The sequence below is a fragment of the Merops nubicus genome, unplaced genomic scaffold (assembly GCF_000691845.1).
Source record: "Merops nubicus isolate BGI_N331 unplaced genomic scaffold, ASM69184v1 scaffold349, whole genome shotgun sequence".
In the NCBI taxonomy this organism is placed as follows: domain Eukaryota; kingdom Metazoa; phylum Chordata; class Aves; order Coraciiformes; family Meropidae; genus Merops; species Merops nubicus.
In genome coordinates, this window is record NW_008631413.1 from 1 (window position 1) to 26,102 (window position 26,102).

At 46.8% G+C, this 26,102-nt stretch overlaps 1 protein-coding gene across 1 annotated transcript; it reads left to right on the plus strand.

Annotated features, from left to right (window-relative positions):
* Nucleotides 1-1,053: 1,053 nt before the first annotated feature.
* DGKD (diacylglycerol kinase, delta 130kDa) lies at nucleotides 1,054-25,053 on the plus strand (the record flags this gene model as incomplete). The annotated part of the gene is made up of 26 exons (XM_008947528.1): nucleotides 1,054-1,186; nucleotides 2,405-2,511; nucleotides 2,767-2,892; nucleotides 4,144-4,246; nucleotides 4,773-4,935; nucleotides 6,607-6,715; nucleotides 7,473-7,612; nucleotides 8,356-8,440; nucleotides 8,988-9,082; nucleotides 9,182-9,281; nucleotides 9,444-9,717; nucleotides 11,545-11,706; nucleotides 12,438-12,566; nucleotides 13,537-13,633; nucleotides 14,544-14,654; nucleotides 15,241-15,337; nucleotides 16,096-16,203; nucleotides 16,817-16,930; nucleotides 17,336-17,470; nucleotides 19,890-20,041; nucleotides 20,732-20,843; nucleotides 20,993-21,085; nucleotides 21,452-21,571; nucleotides 21,920-22,037; nucleotides 23,249-23,379; nucleotides 24,518-25,053. Coding segments are annotated over 26 exons (3,204 nt in total), but the record flags the coding sequence as incomplete, so codon positions are not given.
* Between the last annotated feature and the right edge of the window lie 1,049 nt (nucleotides 25,054-26,102).

Below are 26,102 nucleotides of genomic sequence, written 5' to 3' on the forward strand. Positions count from 1 at the left end.
ATAAAAAAAATATAGGAAAGGGAAGGATCAACTCTCCAACAGATGAAGTTCTGTTAATTTCCTTACACATATTTATAGTGAGAAGAGGATGGGAGGTGGGACAGGAACAGGATTGAAGGTGTTACTTCTTCAGGTAGTTTCTTCTGGCTTAGAGACCTTGTGTTACAGCCAGTGTTATATCACAGAATTATAGAATCATTAAGGTTGTAAAAGACCTCTTAAGATCATCAAGTCAAACCAACCCAACACCATGACTGCCAAACCATGTCCTGAAGAACCATGCCTACACAGTTTTTGAACCCCTCCAAGGATGGTGACTCTACCACCTCCCTGGGCAGCCTGTCAGTGCCTCACCACTCCTTCAGTTAAAGAAGTTCTTCCTAGTATCCACTCTAAACCTTCCCTGGCTTAACTTCAGCCCATTTTCTCTCATCTTATTGTTTGTTACTTGGGAGAAGACACCGGCACCCACCTCACTACATCCTCCTTTTTTTGTTACCTGGGAGAAGACACTGGCACCCACCTCACTACATCCTCCTTTTAGGTTGTTGTAGAGCACAGTAAGGTCTCCCCTCAGCCTCCTCTTCTCTAGACTAAACAATCCCAGCTCCCTCAGCTGCTCCTCACAAGCCTTGTTCCCCAGACCTCTCACCAGCTTTGTTGCCCTTCTCTAGACCCACTCCCTCAATGTCCTTCTTACACTGTGGTGCCCAAAACTAAGCTCAGTCCTCAAGCTGTAACCCCACCAGTGCTGAGTCCAGGGGCACAATCACTTCCTTACTCCCACTGAACAGACTGTTTTTGATCCAGGCCAGGATGCTGGTGGCCTTTTTGGCCATCTGGGCACAGTGCTGGCTCATACTCAGCTGGCTGTTCAGCAGCACCCCCAGGTCCCTTTCTTCCAGGCAGCTCAAAGGCAGCTGTACAAACTGCACGTGGCCAAACCTTCTGGTTCTGCCTTTCCTGACTGCTGGGTGCACGCCTTCGTTTGCAGGAAGAAAAATCTTGTTTCTCCACTTCAGCCTTTGCTGAAAGATGTTTCTTTTTGCTTAGTCTACCCAGTACAGCATGGACCATTTCTCAGGGATGCACAACTGGTACGCCTGCTCCCACGCTCGGCCCACCTACTGCAACGTCTGCCGGGAGGCGCTCTCGGGAGTCACCTCACACGGGCTCTCCTGTGAAGGTGAGAGTCCTCTCCTCTCCTCTCCTCTCCTCGCCCCCCCCCCCTTCCCCTCTCCTCTCTTCTCCTCTCTTCTCCTCTCTTCTCCTCTCTTCTCCTCTCTTCTCCTCTCTTCTCCTCTCTTCTCCTCTCTTCTCCTCTCTTCTCCTCTCTTCTCCTCTCTTCTCCTCTCTTCTCCTCTCTTCTCCTCTCTTCTCCTCTCTTCTCCTCTCTTCTCCTCTCTTCTCCTCTCTTCTCCTCTCTTCTCCTCTCTTCTCCTCTCTTCTCCTCTCTTCTCCTCTCTTCTCCTCTCTTCTCCTCTCTTCTCCTCTCTTCTCCTCTCTTCTCCTCTCTTCTCCTCTCTTCTCCTCTCTTCTCCTCTCTTCTCCTCTCTTCTCCTCTCTTCTCCTCTCTTCTCCTCTCCTCTCCTCGGACCACCAGCTTTGTACTCGTCGCCCTGTTCCACAGGTCATTTCAGGGGAATGTTGTTAACAGGCTGTGAAAAGCTGTAGAAAAAGGCTGTGTAATAAACTGGAGAGACTGCAGGTTGTGTGTGAGGCTGGGGGTCTTCTCTGCACCTGGTGCTGAAACCCTTTGCTGCTGAATCCCTTTGGCTTCGCAGAGAATTTTCCAGCAGAAGTCAAGATCAGGATCTTGGCGTTTTGTGAAAGGCTGAGAGGTGTGATGATGTTTTCATCCTGCTTTTACTGTTGGATCTGACAGTAATAGAGCTGATTCATTCTTTTCTCATATACCCATATATCCCTTCTTAAAATCATGAAGTGAACAGGTGGGTACTTCTGAGGTAGCAGATGGAATACTCCTAAGAATACTCCTGCTCATAAGAATAATCATAGTCGTAAGAACATCCTCTTGATGGGTTGGAGTGCCAGGAGGTGATTCTTTTCCAGCTTTGGCATGGCAGACATGTCTGGCTGCACACAGCTCATGCTTCTGGTGTGAATGAGGTTACAGTCACACTCTGTGAAAGGAAGCAGGAGTGTGGGACTGTGTAAAGCATGTCAGGTTGAACAAGGTGATAACCAAGCTTTGTACAGGCAGCTGGCAGAAGTGACAAGGCAAGAATTAATAGCTAGCTGGTCTTAGTACACATAGAGCTGATAGTTTTGGCAGTGTGTGCCCATGCTTTCTTCTGGAGCCAGATATGGCCACTTGGGAGATCTCTTGCACAGACTGCCACGTTCTGAGGCAGGATTAACCTGTTCTTTTCTTCCTCTCCAGTGTGTAAGTTTAAAGCCCACAAGCGCTGCGCTGTGCGGGCAACCAACAATTGCAAGTGGACCACTCTGGCCTCTATTGGGAAGGATATCATTGAGGATGAAGATGGGGTAGGTGTTGGTCTTCACTCTTCTAGCCTTATCCTGATGTGGAAGCACATGGCACGTGCTCTACAGCTTTCTTCACTCTGCAAATAGCAGATTCTGCCTTTATGTGGTAGAGATGCAGGAAAGGCAGAGCATGAGATCCTGTGAGAAAAGTCCAAAACCAGGGCAGATAGAAACTTACCCCTCTGCATGTCTCAGTGCCACGTTCCTGAGTTGCACTCTGGAAAACTCCCTGTTGTTTCTCCTTTGCATTTACAGATCTCAATGCCCCATCAGTGGCTGGAAGGAAACCTGCCTGTGAGTGCCAAGTGCACTGTGTGTGATAAGACCTGTGGCAGTGTCCTACGTCTGCAAGACTGGCGCTGCCTTTGGTGCAAAGCCATGGTGAGTGGAATAAACCTCATCATTGCAGTAAAAGAAGAATCTTTGATCAGCTCTTTGGTGTGTTTTTTTTTTTACTGCAGTTTGCTTAAAACAAAATCTGTAACCCTGCTGTCAGTATTTGCCATGAAGGGCTTTAGTGTTCTTTCTGCAAGAGATAGTAATTTAAATTTGTGCTGAAAACTATCACTGTCACACATAAAGGACCTGAAATATGTATCTGGCTCCTCTGCAAGCTCATTTTGTTTTGATAGTGAGCTTTCATAGAAGATTCTAATTACACCAGATGCGAATCAATGCCTCAGGCACGGGAGATGTTGGATTTTAAGGTGTCATTATTTGTCATTCTACAAGTTGAAAAGGTACAAGAAAAAAGGACAGTAAATAATACTAAGCTATTTTAATCATAGCAGTTTCCCTTCAGTGGGTTTCTCTTGTTTAATCACTGCAGTGATGCAGATCTTGTCTTTAGTATTAATAAGGCAAGTATCACAAAATATGTGTTTATAATGTGGGGAGTGGGGGCTCCCCAAGCAAACCTTCTGTCTTGCAGTCCTTGTGTACCAAAAATGACTGAAGTGCCCTGCTCTAATTTGTATTTCCTTTTTTTTTGGGGATGGTTTTATTAATCCCTTCTTCTCTTACCTAATAGGTCCTGATGTCTTCGTGCTTTATTTTTTGCTTTCTTGTTGTCTTGATTTCCCAGCTTTTTCTTTTGCTGCTGCTTTTGATCTCTGAATTGAGGCTAAAATTTTGAAAGCAGTGTGCCTGAAACTGAAGTGTCCTGCTCTACTTTGTATTTCCTTCTTTTTTTTGGGGTGGTTTTATTAATCCCTTCTTCCCTTACCTAATAGGTCCTGATGTCTTCATGCTTTGTTTTTTGCTTTCTTCTTGTCTTGATTTCCCAGCTTTTTCTTTTGCTGCTGCTTTTGATCTCTGAATTGAGGCTAAAATTTTGAAAGCAGTGTGCCTGAAGGTTCTTAAAGCCACAGAATCTGTTATCTGATACTCTCAGGACTCAAAGTGCTGGTCTCATACATTCAAATGGCAGAAAAAGCACATACAAATGGAAAGAGGAGAGTTAGAAGACTGATTAGATCATTCTTAAAATAACTTAATCGACTGATGTTTCCTTGGATTCACCCCCCTCTTCCTTTCTTACTCTTCCTTTACAGCCTCTTGTTGGGTGCCTTTATGGGTTATACCACTGTACCCAAAAGGCTCTGAACTGACTTTTTGTTTTGGTGTTTTCAGGTACACACAGCATGTAAGGAGTTGTTGCCAAACAAGTGCCCTCTTGGGCTGTGCAAAGTATCTGTCATTCCTCCTACTGCTCTTAACAGCATTGATTCAGATGGTAAGTACTGCTAGCAAGTGGTGCCTCCTTTCTCTTCCTCTCAGTCACAATCCCTTCAGCTAACAGTATTAAGGCCAGACTCAGAAAATCAACTGAAAATTCTGCTTTTGGTGTTGCTGGAATTCCAAACTGGAAGACATTGCTGAAGTAAGGGGGTGAACTGTTTGCTGTGCCTTTGTGTTCAGTTTATTACCCTGTAACGTCAGTATTTCCTGAGCTGCAGCTGTTAAAATTTATTGAGAACAGCTATTGTAGAAGCAGTTTGGAAAGGTTGAGGAAGCTGAAAATTTTGGCACGCTGCTAGGAGATAAGTGTGACATTTGGCAGGATGGAGTGTGGTTTGTGCAGGATTTGGGGCTGTGCATGTTTGGCATTTACCCCGTGAGTGCCACAAGCACAAGGAAAGTATTAGCTGCTTCATAATGCCCTGGGGTGTGGGGTGCTGCTTTTTTTTCTCACCCCATCTCCATGGGCAGCTTCACATCTCTTGGCTTTTCCTCCTTCTCCCTTCCCCTTCCTCCAACAGGTTTCTGGAAAGCTACTTGTCCCCCATCTTGCACGAGCCCTTTGTTGGTCTTTGTCAACTCAAAAAGTGGAGACAACCAAGGTGTAAAATTCCTACGAAGATTCAAGCAGCTACTGAATCCAGCCCAGGTCTTTGACCTCATGAATGGAGGACCTCACCTTGGGTAAGCAGATCCTCCATGGCAGCACACATTCCTTGTCAATACCTGCAAAGTGTGAGTGATAATTATTTGGTTACAAGCTCATCCTCAAATATAACAAGGAACCTGTTCCTCAGAGAAGCCTAAACACGTAGGAAGTTTGGAGGGGTTTTCCTCTCTCTATGTTTAGTGATACTGATGAGCTAAACCCAAAAATGTTGTTGAAAAAGGTTATTATTTCCGTTCATCATTAACAGCAGGACAGCTTGAGGGATTTTGGGGGAATTCCAGAAACACTCCCCTGGAAGAAGACCAAGCATGGAAAGCTTGAATCCAGAAGAAGACTTGTCAGCAAACAGATTTGTAACAGGCATCCTGATGTAGTGTCAACAAGAGTTAGCTTCAGTTAAATTGGGTGAAATGAAATCAGCAAATGAATGCTGTCACAATGAGATTTATCCAGAAACAACTGACCTGGGGAGTGTGTGAAACTTCCATCCCCTAAAGATTTTATAGTGATACTGGGAAAACACATCTTGTGAGTGCTCTTGATAAAATTGGTTCTGTCCTGGGATCCAGATGACATTTCAGGCTTATTTACCCAATTACACTGGAAAAACAATGGATAGAAAATTTGAGCACCATGGAATAAATAACTTTGTTGTATTTCTGCAACTTCATTTAACTATATAAATACATTTGGTCTCTAGTTTGCCCCCTTGCAAATGTTTCTCTGCTGCATCGTATGCAAGCAGCTTTATCACGAAGGAGAGAAGGGAAGGGAGGGAATGAATTATTTTCTCAAGCTGTGGTTGCACACTTCTAAAACATCTGGCCTTGTGTGCTTTCTTAAAAAGGAAATGATGCTCCAGGGGAAAAGCTGCTTCTTGATAATTTTAAGTATTCTCAGCTGGTGCCAGTCAAACTGAAGTGTAAGATGTCATTTCTCATAGCCCGTTTTTATGTGTCAAGAATGCTTGAAGAAATACTGATATTAATGTACTACAGCAAATCCTATTTAGGTAATAATAAAAAAAAAATAAATATTTACAAACCCAAAATAAAACCAAGCATTAGTTCTGGAAGATGTTCAGTAGGAAGCACAGTTTCTAACAGCTTAAGGGAGAGGTTTTTAATGTTCTGGAAAGGGTGAAGAGAGAAATTCACGCTTGTCCTGCTGGCGAGTTGTTTGCCTGCCTGCAGGACAAACAAAGCACCAGAGGATTGATTTGTGATGTGTTCCCCCAAGCAGGACTGAGGCTTGTGAGGCTTTACATCCTCCTAGAGATGTCTGCTCACGGAATGACTGCGTCGAGTTCCCACTTTTCAAACTTGGCTTTAATTGGTGTGACCTGGAGTGCCAAGGCAGTGACATCAGAGCACTCTGAAGAGTGATAAATAACCAGTGTTAGGCTGAACCCAGCAGAGCTGCAGAAAGGCATTAATTCAGTGGACAGTCAGCTATCACATGCTTGTTTCCTCCCCTGTTCAGACAAAAGTGCCCTGCTTTAAGATAAGAGCATGGCTGGGACGTATTTCTGTCGGGAGCAGCCACTGTAAATTGCTTGGCTGTATTTATAATTCCTTGGTTATAATCATTTTAATTAATCTGTACTCTGACATGAGCCTGTATTCCTTGTGAAACCAGAGCCTAGCTGAAGCATGTTCTTGCTCTTTGCTTTCCCCTCTCTGCAGCCTACGCCTGTTCCAGAAGTTTGACACTTTCCGGATCCTGGTTTGCGGCGGGGACGGGAGTGTCGGCTGGGTTCTCTCTGAGATTGACAGCCTCAATCTGCACAAGCAGGTACCTGCCCAGACAGCTCGACTGCCTGAAAGCAGGAAGAATTAAAAACAGCATGAGGAGAGGGTTTTCTTTGGTTGTAGAGATGTAGTGTTGCCTGGAATGGAAGGCACTGAAAGCTTGCCCCAGCGGTGCTCCTGCGTTAGCTTTCTGCAGGAGGCAGTACTGGACTAACTCATCATTCCTATCACCAGTGCTGCTCCACAACTTCTTAGAAAATCCAGCTTTTGGTGTAGTTCTGAGTTCCTCTTGCTCCATTGCAGCAGGGACTTCTTGTCAGAAGGCACTGCAGTTAGGAAAGTGGGAGTTCCTCAGGGGTTATGCTCCTCGTGCCTTCCCTTTAATTTGTGGGGTGTAATTGCTGAGTCTGGGGGTAGACAGAAACTTGGCTGGAGTAGAGGTACCATACAGTGTTGAATTAGTTTCCATTTTGTCTTGGAAGTGTCTATGCCAAGTTCACAGAAGAAGCAATGGCACCACCTCATGGCTAAATAAGTACATCTGTAGCATGGGTTACTTTGAGCAAGGTGCTCCTCCAGATGGTGGCTGTAATATGCTCCTTTCTCAATTAGCAGCTTACAAGTAGAGGAAATTTGGTCTTCTGGCTGTTTTCTCCATCTAGTTACTTTCTCTTCACCCTGGGACTAGCTGTTTCTCAGTGACTGCTCTGTGTAAGGAATCAGTCATGCTCCCTGGGGCTGTTTGTGGCTTGCATTTTCCCATCTGAGTATCAGTTTTGGTTTCCTTCTCTCTAATGCAGTGCCAGCTGGGAGTGCTGCCTTTGGGGACAGGGAATGACCTCGCCCGTGTCTTAGGCTGGGGATCTGCTTGTGATGATGATACCCAGCTCCCACAGATCCTGGAGAAGCTGGAGAGGGCCAGTACCAAAATGCTGGACAGGTGAGTAACCATCATTGACATCCTTCTCTGCCCAGGAGTTGTGTGAAAACATCCTTCCAGGAGAACTGGGCAGTTCTTGATTCTGCCCAGCCACTGAACTTCTTACTGATGCCTGGTAACATCTTTTCTTTGGTAGTTCTCTGCCACCCTTGAGCAACAAAAGGTTGTCTGTCTGTCTGTGTCACTGCTGCAGAACAGCAATGAGTGAAACACTCTGGTGTCCAATGTCCTCTCTTGTATTGCAGAGTTCTTGTCCATTGACTTTGTCAGCCTTACAGTCATCATTTATTTTTTTAAGCTATTTTTTTTCTTGGTAAATTTGAACCAGTTTATCTTGGGTTTGGCTTAGGAATGAAAGCTGGATGCAGAAATGGACATCTTTACCCCTAGTACTGATACTGCCTATATCTCTTTGTACATTTAAAAATACTGCTTGTCTTTAGAGTTGTATCTTGGCCTCTGTTATTTTGAATCAGGTAATGCCCACAGAATTTCTGTGAGAGAGGGAAGAAGCACAATGAGGTTCCTTGTGCTGTAGGATAGTTGTTTGCAGTGTCATCCTTCTCTCTTCCCCCAGTTCAGCCTCTCTGCAGTTCCATTGCAACTCTGTGGCTTCCTTAAATCAGTCATGCCCCTGCCCAAGTGCAGTTTGTTCTGCTTTGAGGTTCTAATCTGTTACATCCTTTGGATGAAGGAGGAAATTGTTTGCTTTGTTAATAAGTGTGATGCCTCCTTTTCAACAGGTGGAGCATCATGGTGTATGAAACCAAACTGCCTCGCCAGGCCTCCACGTCCACAGTCACTGAAGATTTCAGTGAGGATTCTGAGGTACCTCAGAAGGGGCAGAGGGCAGGGGACTGGGAGCAAGAGCCTCAAAATGGACAAGACAGGAGCAGTGGTTCAGCTCAAGTGCAGCAGGCCTCAGCCATGACTTGGGTGTAGCAGGAGCTACAAAGATCTGGGGGCTTTAAGTCAATGAAATATTACAGAGAGGATGGAGATTGGGTTACCAGAGTCAACGATGATAGTGAGGGATGAGAAGATGCTTTGGGCAGGACAGAGAGGAAATGAGTGACTTTCATTAGCTGTTGTGATGTCAAGTTGTTGAAATTGTGTCAAGCTGCATAGCAGTCATAAAACATTAGATCCACAGTTGATCAGAGACTCTAAGAACTGTGCTGCTGCTGATTCCTAGGTTCAGAATTAACTTCTTCATCAGATTCAGGTCTTCAGTGAATAACAGCCCTGCACCACAGAACTTTTCCAGGGCAGAAAGAACTTATAGAATGACAGGTACTCTCTGGGGAGCCAGGGATACACAGCATATGTTGTAATGTTGGGAAGCAACACCCCAGTGCCTTGTTTCTGTCACCAGGTGCAGAAGATTCTCTTCTATGAAGACTCCGTGGCTGCTCATTTGTCCAAAATTTTGACTTCTGACCAACACTCAGTGGTCATCTCCTCAGCCAAGTGAGTACTTAGAGAGCAACTGCTCTAAATGAAAGCTGCACTGTGAAAATCCTGAGGCAATCCTTGCATGACTTTGTTTTCACTGCCTTCTTTGTCTAGGGTGCTTTGTGAGACAGTGAAGGATTTTGTGGCTCGAGTAGGAAAAGCCTATGAGAAGGCAACAGAAAGCTCAGAAGAATCAGAGGTCATGGCCAGGAAGGTAAAATTGGAAAAATTGTTTGACTTTCTATTTCTGAAGTGGAAAACTGCTCTGGTTTTAGAGGAGCAAGCACTAAAAGAATGTTTTTTTCAGCAAGCACTAAAAGAATGAGCTACCCAGTCTGCTGTTCGTCCCGCTCAGGTGCTCTTCCTTGCCTTGTAGTGCTCTGTGCTGAAGGAGAAGCTGGACTCCCTGCTGAAGACACTGAATGAGGAGTCTCAAGCATCTTCATCTCTGCCAAACCCTCCTCCCACCATCGCAGAGGAAGCTGAGGATGGGGATGGCTCAGGCAGTGCCTGTGACTCCTCCAGCGAGCGCTCGGTGGGCTCCTCCTGCACCTCACGGCCCCAGATATTTCGGCCCCGAGAGCAGCTCATGTTGAGAGCCAACAGCTTGAAAAAAGCCATTCGTCAGATAATAGAGCATGCAGAAAAAGGTAACCCCTCAGGAGGCCTGCCTGGGGCTTGGAACAGGCTCTGGAGAAGTAGAACTCATTGGTTCCAGAGGGCAGTGGGGTTCTTTAGTACAAACAGCTTTCCTCAGCTAGAGAAGCTATTCAGGAAGCTTGGTTTGTTTAGTTTGAGTGTCATCTCTGCCAAGCCCACCTGTTGGAAACACTGCTTGCTAAGTGAGCCTGAAGTTTTAGGAAGCTGCTGCCCTCCCACACTCTGTTCATTTGCATTTCCTGTCTGTCCCCACCCATACCACAGTTGTGTCAGCGCAGCTATTTGTGTGGCCTTTGCTGTAAAACAGATCAGAGAATACTTGGGAAGAAAGTATTTTAAGTATTTTAACTTGGATTGTCTCAGAAATCTCTTTATAGTGGAGCCCAGCAAAACAGTGGAGTGGTACAACTGCAAGAGAGGGCAGGAACTTCTTAAACTAGCTTTGTCACTGGGAAAATGGTCTAGTACTGCACCTTGAGGCAAAGCAATTCTGTTTTGATGCTAACTTCCTAAGCAGGTGACCTTCTTCTCCCCCTATTGACCCTTACTTCTCTGGAGCCACTCACACCCAGAGCTCCCAAGTTTCATTTCCTTCAAGAGGCATCAGTCTCCCAGATGTTCATCATAAACTCAGTGGTTTAACTTAGACCAAAGGAAGTACTTAGCAGCTTGTTGCTGGAGATGAAAGCCTTGAAGCTGCAGATGTGAGAGCCATGCACACCTAAATGTGCACTGGGAGCAGCTAGGTAGTGAGTTACCAACCATTGCAACAGGGCTTGGATTTCCAGCACTGCACTGCTCTATGCAGCCTGTCCTGAAGGTGAAGCTACAAAAGATGATGGAAATGGAGCAAACATCCTGCTGATGGTGAAGCAGAGGTCTTGACCTCACTGCTGCCCCATTTTCCTGCTGCTTGGCTTATGCCAATTTGCTGTTTGTTGGAATCCTTTTGGAGCCAGCCAATTTGCTTAATCCAACAAGAAGAGTTTATATTTCTGCTGGGCTAGTGGGTTGGATTGCCTCCTAGATAGTTCTGATGAGCTCCAGAGTCAGCAGAAGGGAGGGGATGAGACTGAAAGAAGTGGGGCTGGTCCCCCTGTGGAGGTGGTGAGCTGGTGGAGCAGCTCAGGGCTGTTCCCAGAGCTGTTCTAGCCCCATGAGGAGGGGCTGCTGGGGGGGAAGGCCTGTTGATCACATGCAAAGGAAGTCAGGACTTCTGTAGGCAGCATGCTAGCATTTAATTCTTACCAGCCCTTCAGCAAACACTAGGTACATTTCAGATGTGTTTGTTCAACTTCTCCACGTTGTTTTTCTTCTCCCAAAGTATGTAACCTGATTCTTTGTGTTGATTTTTACCAACTGTTTTCTTCCTCCTGATGTTACGTGTCTCAGTGCCCTTTTTGAGTGGCTTATCCTAGTGCCCCAGAACAGGTTAAGCAAACAGAATATTCATTAAATTTACCATTTCATCTCCATCTGTTTAGAATTTCTGGCAACATCTAGATGCAAATAAATGGAGGCCCATCACCTGTAGCACAGTTTGCATCTTAGGAAGCCTGACTACCTGCTTCTATTTAGAGCCTTGCTGCTGAAGAGCTTAGCAAAGAAAACTGAAGGGCAAGCCAGCCCAGTTCCAAAAGCTCTCCAGAGCAGAGCTTAGTTGAGATAAATGCTACAGGAAAGCTTATAGTTATTCCTGTTTTTTCCTGTAAGGAGTCAGGGCCTTTAGAGTCCAATCCTGTTGTTACTCCCATCAGTGGGAGATGTTCCTTGCTAGAAGAGCTGTGAGGCACTCACCCCTTTGTCTCTCCTTACAGCTGTAGATGAGCAGAACGCCCAGACCCAGGAGCAGGAGGGCTTCCTCCTTAGTCTCTCAGCCTCTGAAGAAGGCAAGGAGCTGAGGAACGAGGACAAAATCTCCCTGCAGTCCTCCCAGAGCAGCAGCTATGGAGTGTGCAAAGGAAGGAGCCAGCGGAAAGGTACCGCCCGGGGCTGCCTCTGAGCCACCCTTCTGTTAGCTGGGAAAAACAGGGGGGGGCTCACAGGAATTACTGTCCAATTCTTGGGTTTCTCTGATTTCTGAGTGATTGCTCTTCAGGTGCCAAGCCTTGCATGTTTCCATGCTCTAGCCTGTGCATCCCACACCCTGCTTTCCATTATATCTCTGATGGCTGATCCAGAATCTCAGCATATGGAGCCCAGGATCCAGACATTTTCTTGCACCTTAGCCAGTGCCCTGGGTTCTCTTGGCTTTCAGTGCTTGGAGAAAGACAACCTTGAGCATTTTTCACATCACCTACCTGATGACATTTCCTTATAAGCCCCTGCCATTCTGTACAGCTCACAGAGAATGGAATTGTGTGAGTAATTTGTTAGAGGTTTGTTGCAGATATATTTGGCACTTACCTAAGTACTGATTGGGAGCCAAATACCTTATCTGTTGTGCTGGCAACACAATAAGCTGACATCAGCTTTTTCTTATCACCATTTCTAATACTTGGATGTGGCATTTTGGTACCTCCAATCTGTGAGGTTTTCTGGCTACACATATGCCATATCTCTACCTCTTAATGGCTGGTTCTGTCAACTCTGTTTTATGCTGGCTAGAGTGTTTTGCTGTTGAGTGATTCCTAACCCAGTCTTGCTGCTGTGTGCTGCTCTGAATCACAGTGTTGTTTGTCAGCAGCCACGTTTGTGTTGTGTTTTACAGCATCCAAGTCTCCTTGTGAAAGGCTGATAAACAAAGGAAGTTTGTCGCTGGGCAGCTCTGCCTCTCTTCCTCCCCAGACAGGAAACAGGGACAACTTGCCAATGCTGAACACAAAAATCCTCTACCCAAGTAAGTGGAACACCCACCACTTCCCCTTGCAGCAGCCAGCTGGGGTATGGGTAACAGCAGGGCAGGCTGCAGGCTCCACATGAAAGCATGAAACTGTCCTGCCTGACGTCCTTTTGTGCAGGCTCTGCTTGGAGAGGAATCCCTCTGTGCAGAACTTTCACTAGGGCTGCAAAGTGGAGACTTGGAGGGAGCTGTAAGAGTTTCCAGTTTGTAGCTGAGACCTAGACACTGATTTTTATTAACACTCTGCAGTGGTAGAAGTTAGATGCCAATTACAAGGAGATATTGAGCTCAAAGTAACCTTGAGAAGGCTGATACAATGCTGCTGAGAGAGGTCTCTGGAGAGTGGCAGCCATAGTCTGGGAGCAGCAGTACCTCTGTGTGAAGGCTGAAGTCATTGGGGGTGCACAGACCCAACACCTCCAATGCCTTGTGTAGCAGCTTTTCCCCATCACTGTGCTGCTCTCCTTCTACCTCTTCCCCCAGATTACTTGTTCAAACTGCTTCTTCTGGAAGCAGGTAATTTCCTTTCTCTCTGACAAAGCTACTGTTTGTGATTCACCAGCTGATAATTTAAGAGGCAGGAGGTGGTAACTCTTGAGCAAATTGGAGAATAACTTCAGTCCTACTTCTCCCTCCTCACTGAAGCAAGGCTGCTGCTCATCTCACTCTGGAACAAAAGTGCTGCTGCAGAGAATACACTCCTATCTCCCAGTTCCATGTGTCTGTACAGCTGTGCTGCTGGCCTTAGGTGATGCCCTGTCAATCTAAAACCCTGCAGGCAGCCCCAGAAAATCATCTTCTCAACAGAGCAAAGCCTTGGAGTGGAAGAAAGCACTCTTGCTATTTGTTTTCCACAGTCAATGACAAGAGTTAATGAAGTCTCCCCTGTAGTCTTGTCTCTGAGATTGAAGTTAGCTGTTTTCTGCTTATTATTAATCACTCTTCTCCATGGTTAATTTTCCTGCAGATATCCGTGCTGGCATGTCTGGTTCTTTGCCTGGGAGCTCTGTCATCAGCAGATTGTTGATCCATGCTGATCCCTTTAACTCTGAGCCTGAAAATCTGTGAGTATGCCCAGGAGGTGGGAGGGAGGGAGGGAGCGTTCCCAAGCAGACCTCAGCAGAGAAGAAGATTAGTTTGTAGAGCTAAATAATGGACTGGAGCAGCCCAGAGTTATGTAAATGTATTCATCTGCTGGGTGCCAGTGAGGATCAGCTCATGTAGCTAATACAGGCAGTGACACATCTGACTCATGGTGGAAGATTTTGGGGTTTTAGCTGAGAATGAAATCTAGATCTTCTCCTTAGAGTCCTGTTTCCAGTTAGTCAACAGTAACCTGTGAGGGAATCACTACACTTAGAGCATGAAGGCCCAGGAAAGGTCATGGGCAAGCCACAACAGGGGAGGCAGTTGGGAAATATGTGAAGACTTTGTCAGGCCATCTCTGCTAAGCTGTTTAATGGTAAAAATCCCATGACACAGTCTTCTAAGCTTTTTTCACGGGGTTCAGTGCCCCTGAGAGGAGTAGCTGACACTTTCAAGCTCATTTGTCTTGCTCTCTGTAGGTAGCAGCTTACATACACATGTATATATCTAAGCAATTAGCATTGCTAATGTTTTGTGAGGCCTTTTCACAACAGCAGTGAGCAGCATCATAGCTCTTTCTAAATGAAGCCTAGGCTGCTGAGTGTGTTTCTGTGGCAAGGGGAAAATTCCTCTGCAACTCTTGTGGCTGTGAAGTGTTACAGACAGGCTACCAGCCAGGGATTTCTGCTTTCCAGTAGCTACTTTTATTCCTCATGGGTTTTAAGCAGTTCCCAGCAGTGCTTATCAGAGCACACTGGCATGCAAATGCCTTCTTGTTCTTCACCTTTTTATACAAGAGAATTACAAGGTGGCCAGGGGGAGCATGTGAGATGTGTAGCCAGTGGTACATAGGCTTACAAATGGGAGTCTTGTCCCTTTGCTCTGCAGTGAATGTTACACAGAGAAGTGTGTCATGAATAATTACTTTGGAATTGGACTGGATGCAAAGATCTCTTTGGACTTCAACAACAAACGTGATGAACACCCAGAGAAATGCAGGTGGGTTGGCTTTGGGTGCTGCCAGAAGTGACTGAAACCACTTTAACTGTCTCTGCAGTTCTGAAGCTGATGGTGTGTAAGTGTGCTGAAGAAATGTCTTGTCAATCTTGCCTGCATAATCCTCCTTCAAAGCCTGAAATCATGATGGAGGAGATATGTTACTGAAATGTCACAGAAGCTGATTTTGGCCTTGATCCTAATTTAACACAAACCACAGATTTTGGCCTTTTGAATATCTGGACAACTACAGGATATATTGTGTAGCCTGGGATTGGTACATTTGCTGTACTTGAGTTAAGGTGGCAAAACATGTCCTGGTGTTTGAGAGAGACAAGTTCTGTGCCAGAGGAATCTGGTGGTTTGCCAGCCACCCTCAATTCCTACCTGACATTCATCATTGTGCTTAGTTTCCTAGCACTAGCAATGACCATTTTGAGTGCTTGACCCCTTTGGAGGCAAAACACCTTTGTGTTTTAAGATGTAGGAGGTACCTTTTCAGTATCTTGGTGTTTTGGGTTTTTTTTCCCCCCTTATAAGGGAAAAGTAAATGCCTGTGCTAATTTTTTCTCTTGATTTGCCCCTTCAGAAGTCGTACTAAAAACATGATGTGGTACGGAGTGCTGGGGACCAAGGAGCTGCTACACAGGACATACAAAAACCTGGAGCAGAAAGTCTTGCTGGAGGTGAGGAGCTGGCATGACCCCTTCTTAAAACTGGGATGCCTCATTGCATCTCCTGTAGACACTCTGACTTTGGTGTGGTGATTGTACCTGGTGACACTGAGGTGTTTCCCTTGCCTGCCTGGTACAAGGTACCTGCTGTATCCAACCCTGAGTTAGCTGCAAGTGACTTCTCCTCCTTCTGGAAGATAACTTGTATTCTCAGCCCTTAAGGGAATTGTCATCCTGCTGGAAAGTATTAGCTGCTCCCAGCTCAGTATTCAGCATAGATAAGATGGTTGTATGTGGGTATCCCATGTGAACACATCTTTTTAGCTTGTAGAGTGGAAAGCTCTTCATTCAGCTATGCTATAATGTGCATCAGACTGGGAAATAAGTGTTCTTCTGTGGGCCCTGTACAGCATAAAAGATGGCTTGCAGGAGGAGACCCTTATCACAGCAGACTACATAGGTCTTTCAGAAGTTTTCTTCTCCTTTCTGGAGGAATAAACCCATAAAACAATTCTCAGGTGTGCCCTATTCCTGTTGGAGGAAGAGAAGCAACAGTACCCCTCCAAAACTGCCTTTTGCCAGAGGAGTGGTGGTTCATGAGGCACAAATGGATCTATTCTACTCCAGTAGGTCCAGAACAAACTGGAAGAAACCCAAATTAACTTCTTCCTAAGGTGTGCAGGCTCTTTTCTGTTCTTGGAGGACGTGCTGTGGCAGGAGCAGCTCTCTCCTGCTCTGCTGAGGGTAATGTTGCTGCCTTCTCTGTGCAGTGTGATGGGAGGCCAATCCCTCTGCCCAGTCTCCAGGGAATTGCTGTGCTCAACATTCCCAGCTATGCAGGAGGCACCAACTTCTGGGGAGGAACCAAGGAAGATGATGTGAGTATTCTCTGAGGCAGTCCAGGATGTGTTTTTACTTACTGTTGCTTTTGAAGTTGCTTTTGCCCCTGAGGACAGTGCTTGGAAGAAGGGGACAAGGGGCCTGTCTGCTTGTGCTTTCCCTGTGAAGTGGATAGGATCCTGAAGTCCAATCTTCAGCAGCTTTGCCCCCAAGCAGTCTGTTGTGATTCCTAAAAATTACAGATGCTGTCCAGAGCATTTGGACTTCCAGGAAGTGCTTCAGATTGGCATTCTCCCCTCAGACTGCCCGAGAAGTGAAGCCCCTAGGAGACAAAGGGAGTCAGATCCAGTCTGAAACATGGCATTATTTAAGGTTAAAAAGGGCCTACTCTTAAGAATAATTACTGCCTTGTGGCCTACAGCCTTGGTGTTGGAATTATACTTTAGCTGCCATTGGAAGCACAGGGGGAATATCAAGGCTCCTTTTTCTCCCTTCTAGCTCCCTGCAGATCTCCAGCCTCTAGCCTTGCCAATTTTATACAGATTAACTAGCACAACTGAAAGCCAGCCCCCAGCTCTGCACCAAGAGGGGGTGAGGGAAACCTCTCCAGCTGTCTGTCAACTGAATTCTCTCTCCCTTGCCTCTGGCTAGACATTTACAGCCCCCTCCTTTGATGACAAGATTTTGGAGGTGGTGGCAGTGTTTGGTAGCATGCAGATGGCAGTGTCAAGAGTCATCAACCTACAGCACCACAGGATTGCACAGGTACCTCTTGCTTTTGGGAGCTCTCCCCATCTCCCGCTGGTGACCTTTGTTTTGGCCAGTGTCAGCCAGTAAAGCCCTCCTTTGTGCTCTCTCTGGTCCATGAAAAGAGCATTCACCAGGGTTGGAAATGAGCATGTTGAGGGGCAATTTGGGGATGGAATTGTGTGCCAGCCTTCTTTGTGGGAGGAGTTAGAGCAGCAACTCAAGTGATGGTCTAACTCTGGTCTCAGATGAGTCCAGAGACACAGCAGATGGACTCTGCTCACAAGGGCACCCAGGCACATGTGCCTCTAGTAGCAGCAGAGCCTGTAGTAGCTGGGGAGGTGCTTTGGGAAGAGAGAGGATGTCTCATGCTTTTGGAAAACCAACATTTCAGAGCTTCTCTGCTGCAATGTCTCCTTGCAGTGCCGGACGGTGAAGATAGCAATCCTGGGAGAAGAGGGAGTTCCTGTGCAGGTGGATGGAGAGGCCTGGATCCAGCCCCCGGGTTACATCTGGATTGTTCATAAGAACAGGGCACAGACCCTGACCCGAGACAGGGTAGGAGCAGCCTTGCCCACACTGGGCAGCACACACAGGTTTCCAGGCCACACACACCTTGCTCTGTGCACGTGTGGGACTGAGACTTTGCTACACAGCAGTAAAACTTTCTGAAAAGAACACAAACTTGTGTTCACCCCTTGGGAAATCACATAAATAAGGTGGTTCATCCAAGCTTATTTTGCTTCCCTTCCTAGGTGCCTTGTGACAGCATTGCTGAACATGCTTCTGTGCTGGTTTTCCCTCACTGAGTGCTGTGGCTTGTCTAGATTCAGCTGCTCAAGACTTTCTGATTCTTGTTCAGTACATGGCTTACACCTCATTGGCCAAGTAAAGCAGAGTCTTATTCCTTGTTCAGCAGTGCCTGTCTGTCTTATCTCCTAATTTTCAGTTCTATCTGATGAGCACCAGCACATAGGGAAGTGTCCTTGCTGGTTTGCTGTAGTACTGGATGGTGGTAAGCCAAAGGAAAGGATAAAGGCCTTGCTGTGGCACAGACAGGCTTTATGGTTCCTCCCAGCTCTGTAACTGTCCATGTATAAATAGTTCAGTGGATAGCAGCTTTTAATACTTTCCAAACACCCCTTTACCCAGCTTCCAGAGCAAACCAGGAGTCCTCTGCAAAGGATTCACCTGCTGCACAGAGCACAGAGGAGAGGAGAAAGGGGCAGCAGCCTGATAGAGGCCTGAGGCACATTGCCTGGCAGGAAGTTGTCACTGTAGGATAGGACAATGCCTAAGACCCCTTGAGCTAGGAGAGAACAGTGGGTATTGATCATAGAATCAGAGGGTTTTTTGCTTTGGAAGGGACCTTTAAAGGTCATCTAGTCCAACCCTCCTGCAGTGAGCAGGGACATCTTCAACTAGAGCAGGTTACCCAGAGCCCTGTCCAAACTGCCTTGGAATATTTGCAGGGATGGGACATCTCCCACTCCTCTGGACAATCTGTTCCAGTGTTTCACCACCCTTATCATAATTTGTTTGTTATACCTAGCTTGAATCTACCCTCTTTTAGTTTAAAAACACTGCCCCTTGTCCTGTCTCCCCTTGATGCTAATGTTGTGGGGAGGAGGGGACAGGCAGAGAGCACACAGTCTTTCCTGAAGTGTAAGAGAGCTTCTGCAGTGTCACACTGAGACTTGGAAGGGGAGTGACTGAAGGAGAGAGCACAGAGAGCCAGGGGGAGCAGGGTTCCTGCTGTAAAGGCTGGAGGAAAAGAAGGAGAGGTGGCCTACATGGGGGTGTGATGGGAGAGGTGGAGTAAAGCACAAGAGGTAGAGAGGACACACAGGTCCCTAGTGAGTTTGCTGTGTTGGGCTGTCTGAAGCCATGGCTATGACTGTGCCATCCCACTGCCTGCAAACCCAATTTAGCAGCTGTGGAATTGCTGCTGAGGAAGAGGCTCCAGGTTTGCAGAATAACATTCAGCTTTTGCCTTGACTGTTGCCTTCCCTTATTTTTCCTGCTGTCCTGATAATTGTTTCACACTCCTTCCCTCACAGGACAAATCTGGCCTATGCAGTAGAGGAAGTGGGGCTCTCTCTTCATGTATGTGACCCTGTTCCTTTGGTAGCATTTTTCAAGTGTGATTTGGGGTATTTAGTTTCCTAAACTGAAGATGGAAAAAAATCCTTTAGTCCTATGCTCCTTGCCTAGTCTGTACTGATCTCATTTGACTGTCCAGGCCCAGGATCCATGACTACCATTTTCTTCTCCTTTCCCACCTACCCATCACAGTCAATCTTTCCTTTTCTGGCTCCCAAAATGGCTTTTTTTTACTTTTTTTCCATGAAAGCTTCACAGCCCTTCTTGTTATCCTCATCTTCTCTGGATTATTTTTCCTATTTCAATCTTCCCTTGTCTAACCTTCTCTCTTGGCTTTCCTTGTGCTCATTGATCCATCTCTCCTTGTCCTGAGGAGTCAGGAGTCAAGTCTCCCTGCCTTGTGTGTCAGTTTTCATTCTCACTATATCCAGACAGCTGGTTAGGGGAGTGATAAGCCTTTCCCATCAACCCATCACAGTCAATCTCCTTTCCTTTTCTGGCTCCCAAAATGCCTTTTTTTTTTCTTTTTTCCATGAAAACTTCACACCCCTTCTTGTTATCCTCATCTTCTCTGGATTATTTTTCCTATTTCAATCTTCCCTTCCCTTGTCTAACCTTCTCTCTCCCCTTTCCTTGTGCTCATTGATCCATCTCTCCTTGTCCTGAGGAGTCAGGAGTCAAGTCTCCCTGCCTTGTGTGTCAGTTTTCATTCTCACTATATCCAGACAGCTGGTTAGGGGAGTGATAAGCAGCTGAACAACTGGCTCCTGCAATGAAAAGTGTCTCTACCACATCTACATGTTTTACAGACACAGCCTTTGTTTTTTATAGGAGCTTTACAAGGTATCTTACAGTTTACTTGCTGTGTTTTCAGGCATTTGAGAGCACCCTGAAGTCCTGGGAGGACAAGCAGAAGTGTGAGTTGTCCCGACCCTCCTCTTTCTCCCTGCAACCAGAGATCATGTCTGAAGAAGAATCCACCCAGATCAACCAATTTGGTCAAGCTGCAGGTGCTCTGATCCACAGGTAGGACTCAGTTTTTGGTAGATACATCCCTCTTGTGGTGCCTGAAGTTCTTGTCCCACTCTCTGTCCCTGCTGATTATTCTCTTCACTCTTACCTTCTGCAGTGCTGGTCCATGGCACATCATTTGTTGCAGGAGGACTGAAGCCAAATAAACTTCCTTAGATCATTCTGAACAAAAAAAAAATGTTACTTTCATGAGCAAACATCAATCCTTTAATTCTGAAATAACCCTTTCTCTTTAAATATCAATGATTCTTAACAGAAATGAAACAAAGGCCTCTCTAGGAGCTCAGATAATGAGTTGGGTTCTTGTAACACTGATGCCCAGCAGAGGTTTCTGGAAGAAGTCCCTGTATGTGCATCTGCTCATGCTTTACTCAGGCATTCAGCTCTTTGGTCTGGCCCTCTGAGAGAAAATTCCCAGAGTCACATGAGAGGAGTGTTAAATAAACTGCCATATGTGCAGCTGCCTTTCACATCACTCTGGCCATACTAGAATGTCTAAATTTAACACTGAACTGCTCCCCAGTTGTGTGCAGGGCTGAATGTGCCCCTGGGGTTGTGCCTGTGAGCTCTGCCTGGCCTCACCCCTGCTCGTGGCACTCAGATGGGTCTTCAGAGGAGACAGCCAGTCAGGGGAGATCTCCTGCTCTGAGCACAGGCTGATGAACTCTGCAATTCTCTCCTTAGCATTCGGGAGATAGCCCAGTCCTACCAGGACATGGAACAGGAGCTTGCCCACGCTGTCAACGCCAGCTCCAAGTCTATGGACAAAGTCTACGCTAAATCCAAGTCTACAGAGGTACTTCACTCACTTGCCATACTCCATAGCTCTTGGTTTTCCTTGCTGATTGACCAAAGGAAACCTTGCTTGTCTAAGGCTTCTTCGTTTTGACTGCTCAGACCTCTCTGTTTCCAGGCTTAATTTGTGGATGAATTGCTTCCCTGCAGGGTCTGAACTGCAGCCTTGTCGTGGAGATGGTGAATAATGTCAAAGCCCTGCATAATGAGACAGAGCTGCTGCTGGCAGGCAAGATGGCACTGGTAAGAAGCATGAGCAAGAGTGAAACAGCCTCTCTCTATCTCTCCTCTCCTACTGCTGCCTTGGCAAGCAACCTTTTGTTGGTCTCAGTCTTTGTCTTTGCAACAAATCAGTTTAAGTGTTGCCAAGCAGGACTTAGGATGGTGTTGCTGTGCAGGCATGATGAGCAGTCAGGCTGGCTCGTGTGGAGTTTGGAGCTCAGGAAAGATGAAAATCCTTCACTTGGTCAGGGCTGGGCAGAGTGCCTGCTGGGCACTGCCTTTGAAAAGGAGGAACTGCTTTGTTAGCTGGGGGTTTCATGGCAAGGGCCTGGCTCTGTGATCCACCATATGGCTTCTAACTCTGCTTGGCTTCCATTGCTGATCCAGCAACTAGATCCTCCACAGAAGGAGCAGCTCCAAGCAGCTCTGGCAGACATGGACCTCCAGCTGAGGAAACTGGCAGACATCCCATGGCTGTGGCAGCTCATGGAGCCCTGCGATGAGGAGGTGAGGAGGACCAAGGCTGGATTTCCCTAACTCTTTTTCACCAGTTAGCCATGAGTGGTTGACTTCCTGTGAAAATATGACTGATGTGAGAAAAAATCATTAAGAAGGAAACGTGACTCCCTAGGGCTACAGAAAATAATTTCCTGCTCAGGTCCTTTGCCTGCCATGGGATCAACTTTCTCCATTTCCTTTCCTGTCTTGATCAGAATGAGTTTAGAACTTTTTTTTCCCCCTCTCTGACAAGGTCAAGGTCTCTAACAAGAGCTGAGCTTGACAGTACTTGTTGCTCTTGGTCCATTCCAATGGATTTATGACTCTTTGCCTGGTTTTCCCTTGTTGTTCTTACAGAACCAGATGCTGGATTTCTCCAAACGCAGCCGCAGTGGCAAATTCCGGCTGGTGACCAAGTTTAAAAAGGAGAAGAACAACAAAAACAAGGAGACTCATAGTGCCATGGGACTGCCGGGTACCCAGTCTGCTCCTTCACTGTCTCTCTTTTTCACAAGAGCCTGGTCACACCTCTACCTGTTCTGTGTTTCCTGTTGTGTTTTCTCCTTCTCCTGTTCCATGTGCATCTGCCTTTTCCCGGAGGTCTAGTCTGTCTTTCTCATGTGGCAAAGTGGCTTCTTGCTCCGTTCTGTCCACGTCATGGTCCCCCAGCACCACACAAATAGCCCTGAGCAGAAACAGGAGGTACCCTCTGAGGAATTCTGCTTACATCCAGACGTTCTCTGGGATGTTTTAGGAGATGCTCAGTGAATTTGAGGATTTTGGGTATCGAACGACTGTGGGGCCCAAGCCCGCGTAACTCCAGTCTTTCCACTGCTGCTTCTCTGTGATGTGGTTCATGATGTTCTTCTCCTTGATTCACCCTCAGGCTTTAATCAAGTTTTATGCCTAATTGGCATCACCACAGGTGCACCCTGACCTTTAATCCTGCTGGTCAGTAGATAAAAACTGGCTGCCAATCAACAAATTGCTACTCAAGACACTTTCTCTCCAATTGGGTTAGCTGATTTTTGATTTACACTCTCCTTATGAAGACTTTCTTCTAAAATTCAGAAGTACTACCTGTTCTGTGGGCTCCTGGGTCCTGTCACTGCCATGGAGTTGTGGGGGTAGTCTCCTTCTGTCTGACAGCCTGGTGCTCATTCATTGTCTCCCAAAACTTGGGAAGCATATTATTCTCTTATTTAGAGGCTGTGCAAGGAGGTGGAAGCCTAAACTCTTCCTCTCTCCCTCAGACTTGGGGGGAGAGGTTGTCATTTCATTTACTGAGCACGAGTGCTTGTATGTCATTACAGACTGATCTGTGCTCAATTCATCATGGTGTATTTAATGGATCTGTTGTTTTCTAAGCAGAGGAATATCAATGACCTTACTCTTCTTAAACATGGGGATAAACTTCAAAAAGCATATCTGATCCCCTCAAAACAAACACACACTTCCTCCTGGCTTTCCTGTAGCTAGCCTCTGCTTAAGAGAACACCTCCTACCTTTCTCTGCCCTGCCTCCTTTGTTGGAGACTGTAGGTCGTGCTGCCTCTCCTTGCCCCTTCCCTTGCTCTGTGGTACTGCTTGCCCTCCTCTGGCACCGAGTGCTGGTGGTGTCCTCCTCTCTGGCTGTCTCCTGGGATTCTGGGTACTCAATGCACTCCTGCTTTTCCATCTCTGACAGTTCACCTCTGGGGCACGGAGGAGGTGGCGGCGTGGCTTGAGCACCTCAGTCTGTGTGAGTATAAGGATATCTTCATCCGGCACGACGTCCGGGGCTCTGAGCTCCTGCACCTCGAGCGGAGGGACCTCAAGGTACTTTCCACAGCTCCTGAGCAACAGCCAGCTGCATCTGCATGGCCTTCTGTGTTGAATGTGCTTGGAGGTGGTGTGCCCACTGGTCGCCCTACGTGCCTTGGCAAGAGGAAGGGGTTCATGGGGAGCTTGTTGGACTTCCTCACCATTTCACAGCACCTGATTTTGAACAGCAAGGGAGGAAGAGCAGTTAGGTGAGGGAGAAGCTGTCCAGTTCTGCCACAGCTTCCTGGAGATGGAACACTGTCCAGCACACAGGTTGGAGATAGTCTTTGTGACAGTCTCTGATTTTTATGATGGCATGGAAGTTTTCATACCATCATCTTTTTACCATAGCATCTTTGCAGAACATGCTGTGATTGGGAAAATTGGGTTCTTAAGTTGTAGTGACTGGACAAAGAGATCATCACACTTCTTTACTGCAAGAAAAAAAATGTTTGTGGTCTTTGAGGAGGCTGCTAAGTGGAGGGAATCTTTTTAAATGCTGCTTAGCAACCACGTGGCACAGCTTTTCATCTCCTCACCAGGAGGTGCTTTCTCTAGAGAGAAAAGCTGACAGTGGTGGTTCTTTGCATGTGGAAGAGACTCGTGTCATCATTCCAGTGACCTGCAGAAAAATACTTGGTTGTGAAGTAGTGCATGGCCTTTGCTGAATGCCCCTTGGATCTTCAGTTGTGCTTTTCAACATCTTCCTGTCCTGAGGTCTGCTGCAGTCTGTGTAGCTGGTTCCTCTGCATGCCATCCAGCTACAGCCTCTGTTTTGGTGCATGGTACCCAAGTGCTCACACATTTATTCAGTGTGACTGGTTGGTTCTTCTTGCATGTTTTGGTCGCTAGCTTAAGTCCTTGAGAGTTGTGTGCTCTATCTGTCCTCTTGCTTTGGCCTTTAACAGTCAAAGCAATGTGCATTTCTGGCTAAGGGCCCACAGTTGCTCCCTGCCTGCTCTGTGCTCGTTCCCTTGTCATGCTGGGATAGCTTTTGACACGTGGTTTGAGGTTCCATCTCTATAACCATCAGGTTTTTAGACTTTCTGGTTGGTTTCCTCCTCTCTTTCTAACTGGCTGACTAGTTTGCTTGACCAGCTGGTGTTTGCCCCCCTGCCTTTCTCCTAAGGTAAGGTTTTCTCTTCTCTCCCAGGACCTGGGTGTGACCAAAGTGGGTCACATGAAGAGGATACTGCACGGGATCAAGGAGCTGAGCCGGAGTACTCCTGCCAGCGAGGTCTAGCCTCTGTTTTCACAGCCTGTGTCTACCACCCCTCCTAGCTGCACAGCAGTCACCTCACAGAGCAGATGTGCTCACAACTGTCTCTGCTCAACAGCCAGATTGTGGCTGTGCAGAGCTCATATCAACCAAGCATGGTGCTACCTTTTCTCCTGTGGGGTACGGCTGCATCCAGCCAAGAGGCACCTTACCTGTGGTCAGGCTGAGCCTCCTGGAAGAGAACTCACTTGCTGTTTCAAGATGTGGGAAGTTCTGGTTCCAGTGACAGTGCAGGACTCCTGAGAATTGCAACACAGCTACCTTTACTGGATAACTTCATCACAGGAGAATTATTCAGGGCAAAAGATAAATTGGCCAGTCTTAGTTCGGGAGCATCTGACAGTCTTTTCAGACCCCAAACTTCCCCTCTCATCTCTCTCACCTGTACCTTAGAACATTGAAGTGGGACAAAGCTTGTCCTTGTGTCTTACTAATCCCTTTTTAATACACTTGTACTTGCATGCAATTTGCCTCAGAAATTCCAAGCCAGTACAGACCTCTTGCCAATGACTGCCTGGTGGTTCTCACCCACTCTGCCTTGCCACAGATGATGCATGTGGTTCAAACAGTTCACACCAGCTCCTGGGGTCTTCCACTGGGCCTGGCTCTCCCCTTCCAGCCAGTGGCAATGCTACAGCCTTCAGGTTTTCAGGCATCACAAACAATTGCTCAGAAATTCCTGGCCCTAGGAAAAGGCAAAATGTTGGAGAGCCAAAAGATCCCAGGAGATCAGCTCTGACACTCCCCCTTCTGAATTCATCTTCAGGAGACCAGATGAAAGGGAGAGGAATGCTAAGTAGCTGTTTGGCTTGTGCAAGAAATGCAGTGGAGTAAAGTATGGAACAATTTGCCCTCATTTTGGTGGGGGGAGCAGCATGACTGGCAGTGACCAGGAGCCATTTAGTGCCACCTTTGTGGCCACAGACCACAGAGCTGTTTTTTTTACTTCACCTCCCAGTGTGGAAAACCATTTCTGCCATAAAAGTTAGGATGTAGTGCATCCTTTTGCATCTTCTCAGCTGTCTTAGTTCCAGTGGCTTTTCCACTTGCTTCTCTCTCTTGCTGCCTTGCTCTCTCACTCAGTAGGTGCCAAAAGATGAGGGTGGTGGCTCAGTCCTCCTGGGTTATACCCCTGAGAGACATATTGTGTGTTGTCAAACATCAGGGCTCCTGCAAGAGCACTGAGAGAAGGAGGTTTGTTCCTGAGCACATGGGCATCACAGTGAAAACTGTTGGTTTGTGTTGATAAATTGCCTTGGGTGCCACCAGCAGTGGAGCATGCAGAGAGTAGTGCCTCTGAATCAGAGTTCCTAGACAGCCTTCAAATTTCCCCTGTACTGCCTGACCCCAGGGGGGTGACTGTTAAAGCCCAAAGACCAGCCTGCAGAGTTAGATTGTCACATTTGTCACTGCCAAGGGAATTTGGGAATGTTCAGTGCTGGAAAGCTGGAGAACAGCA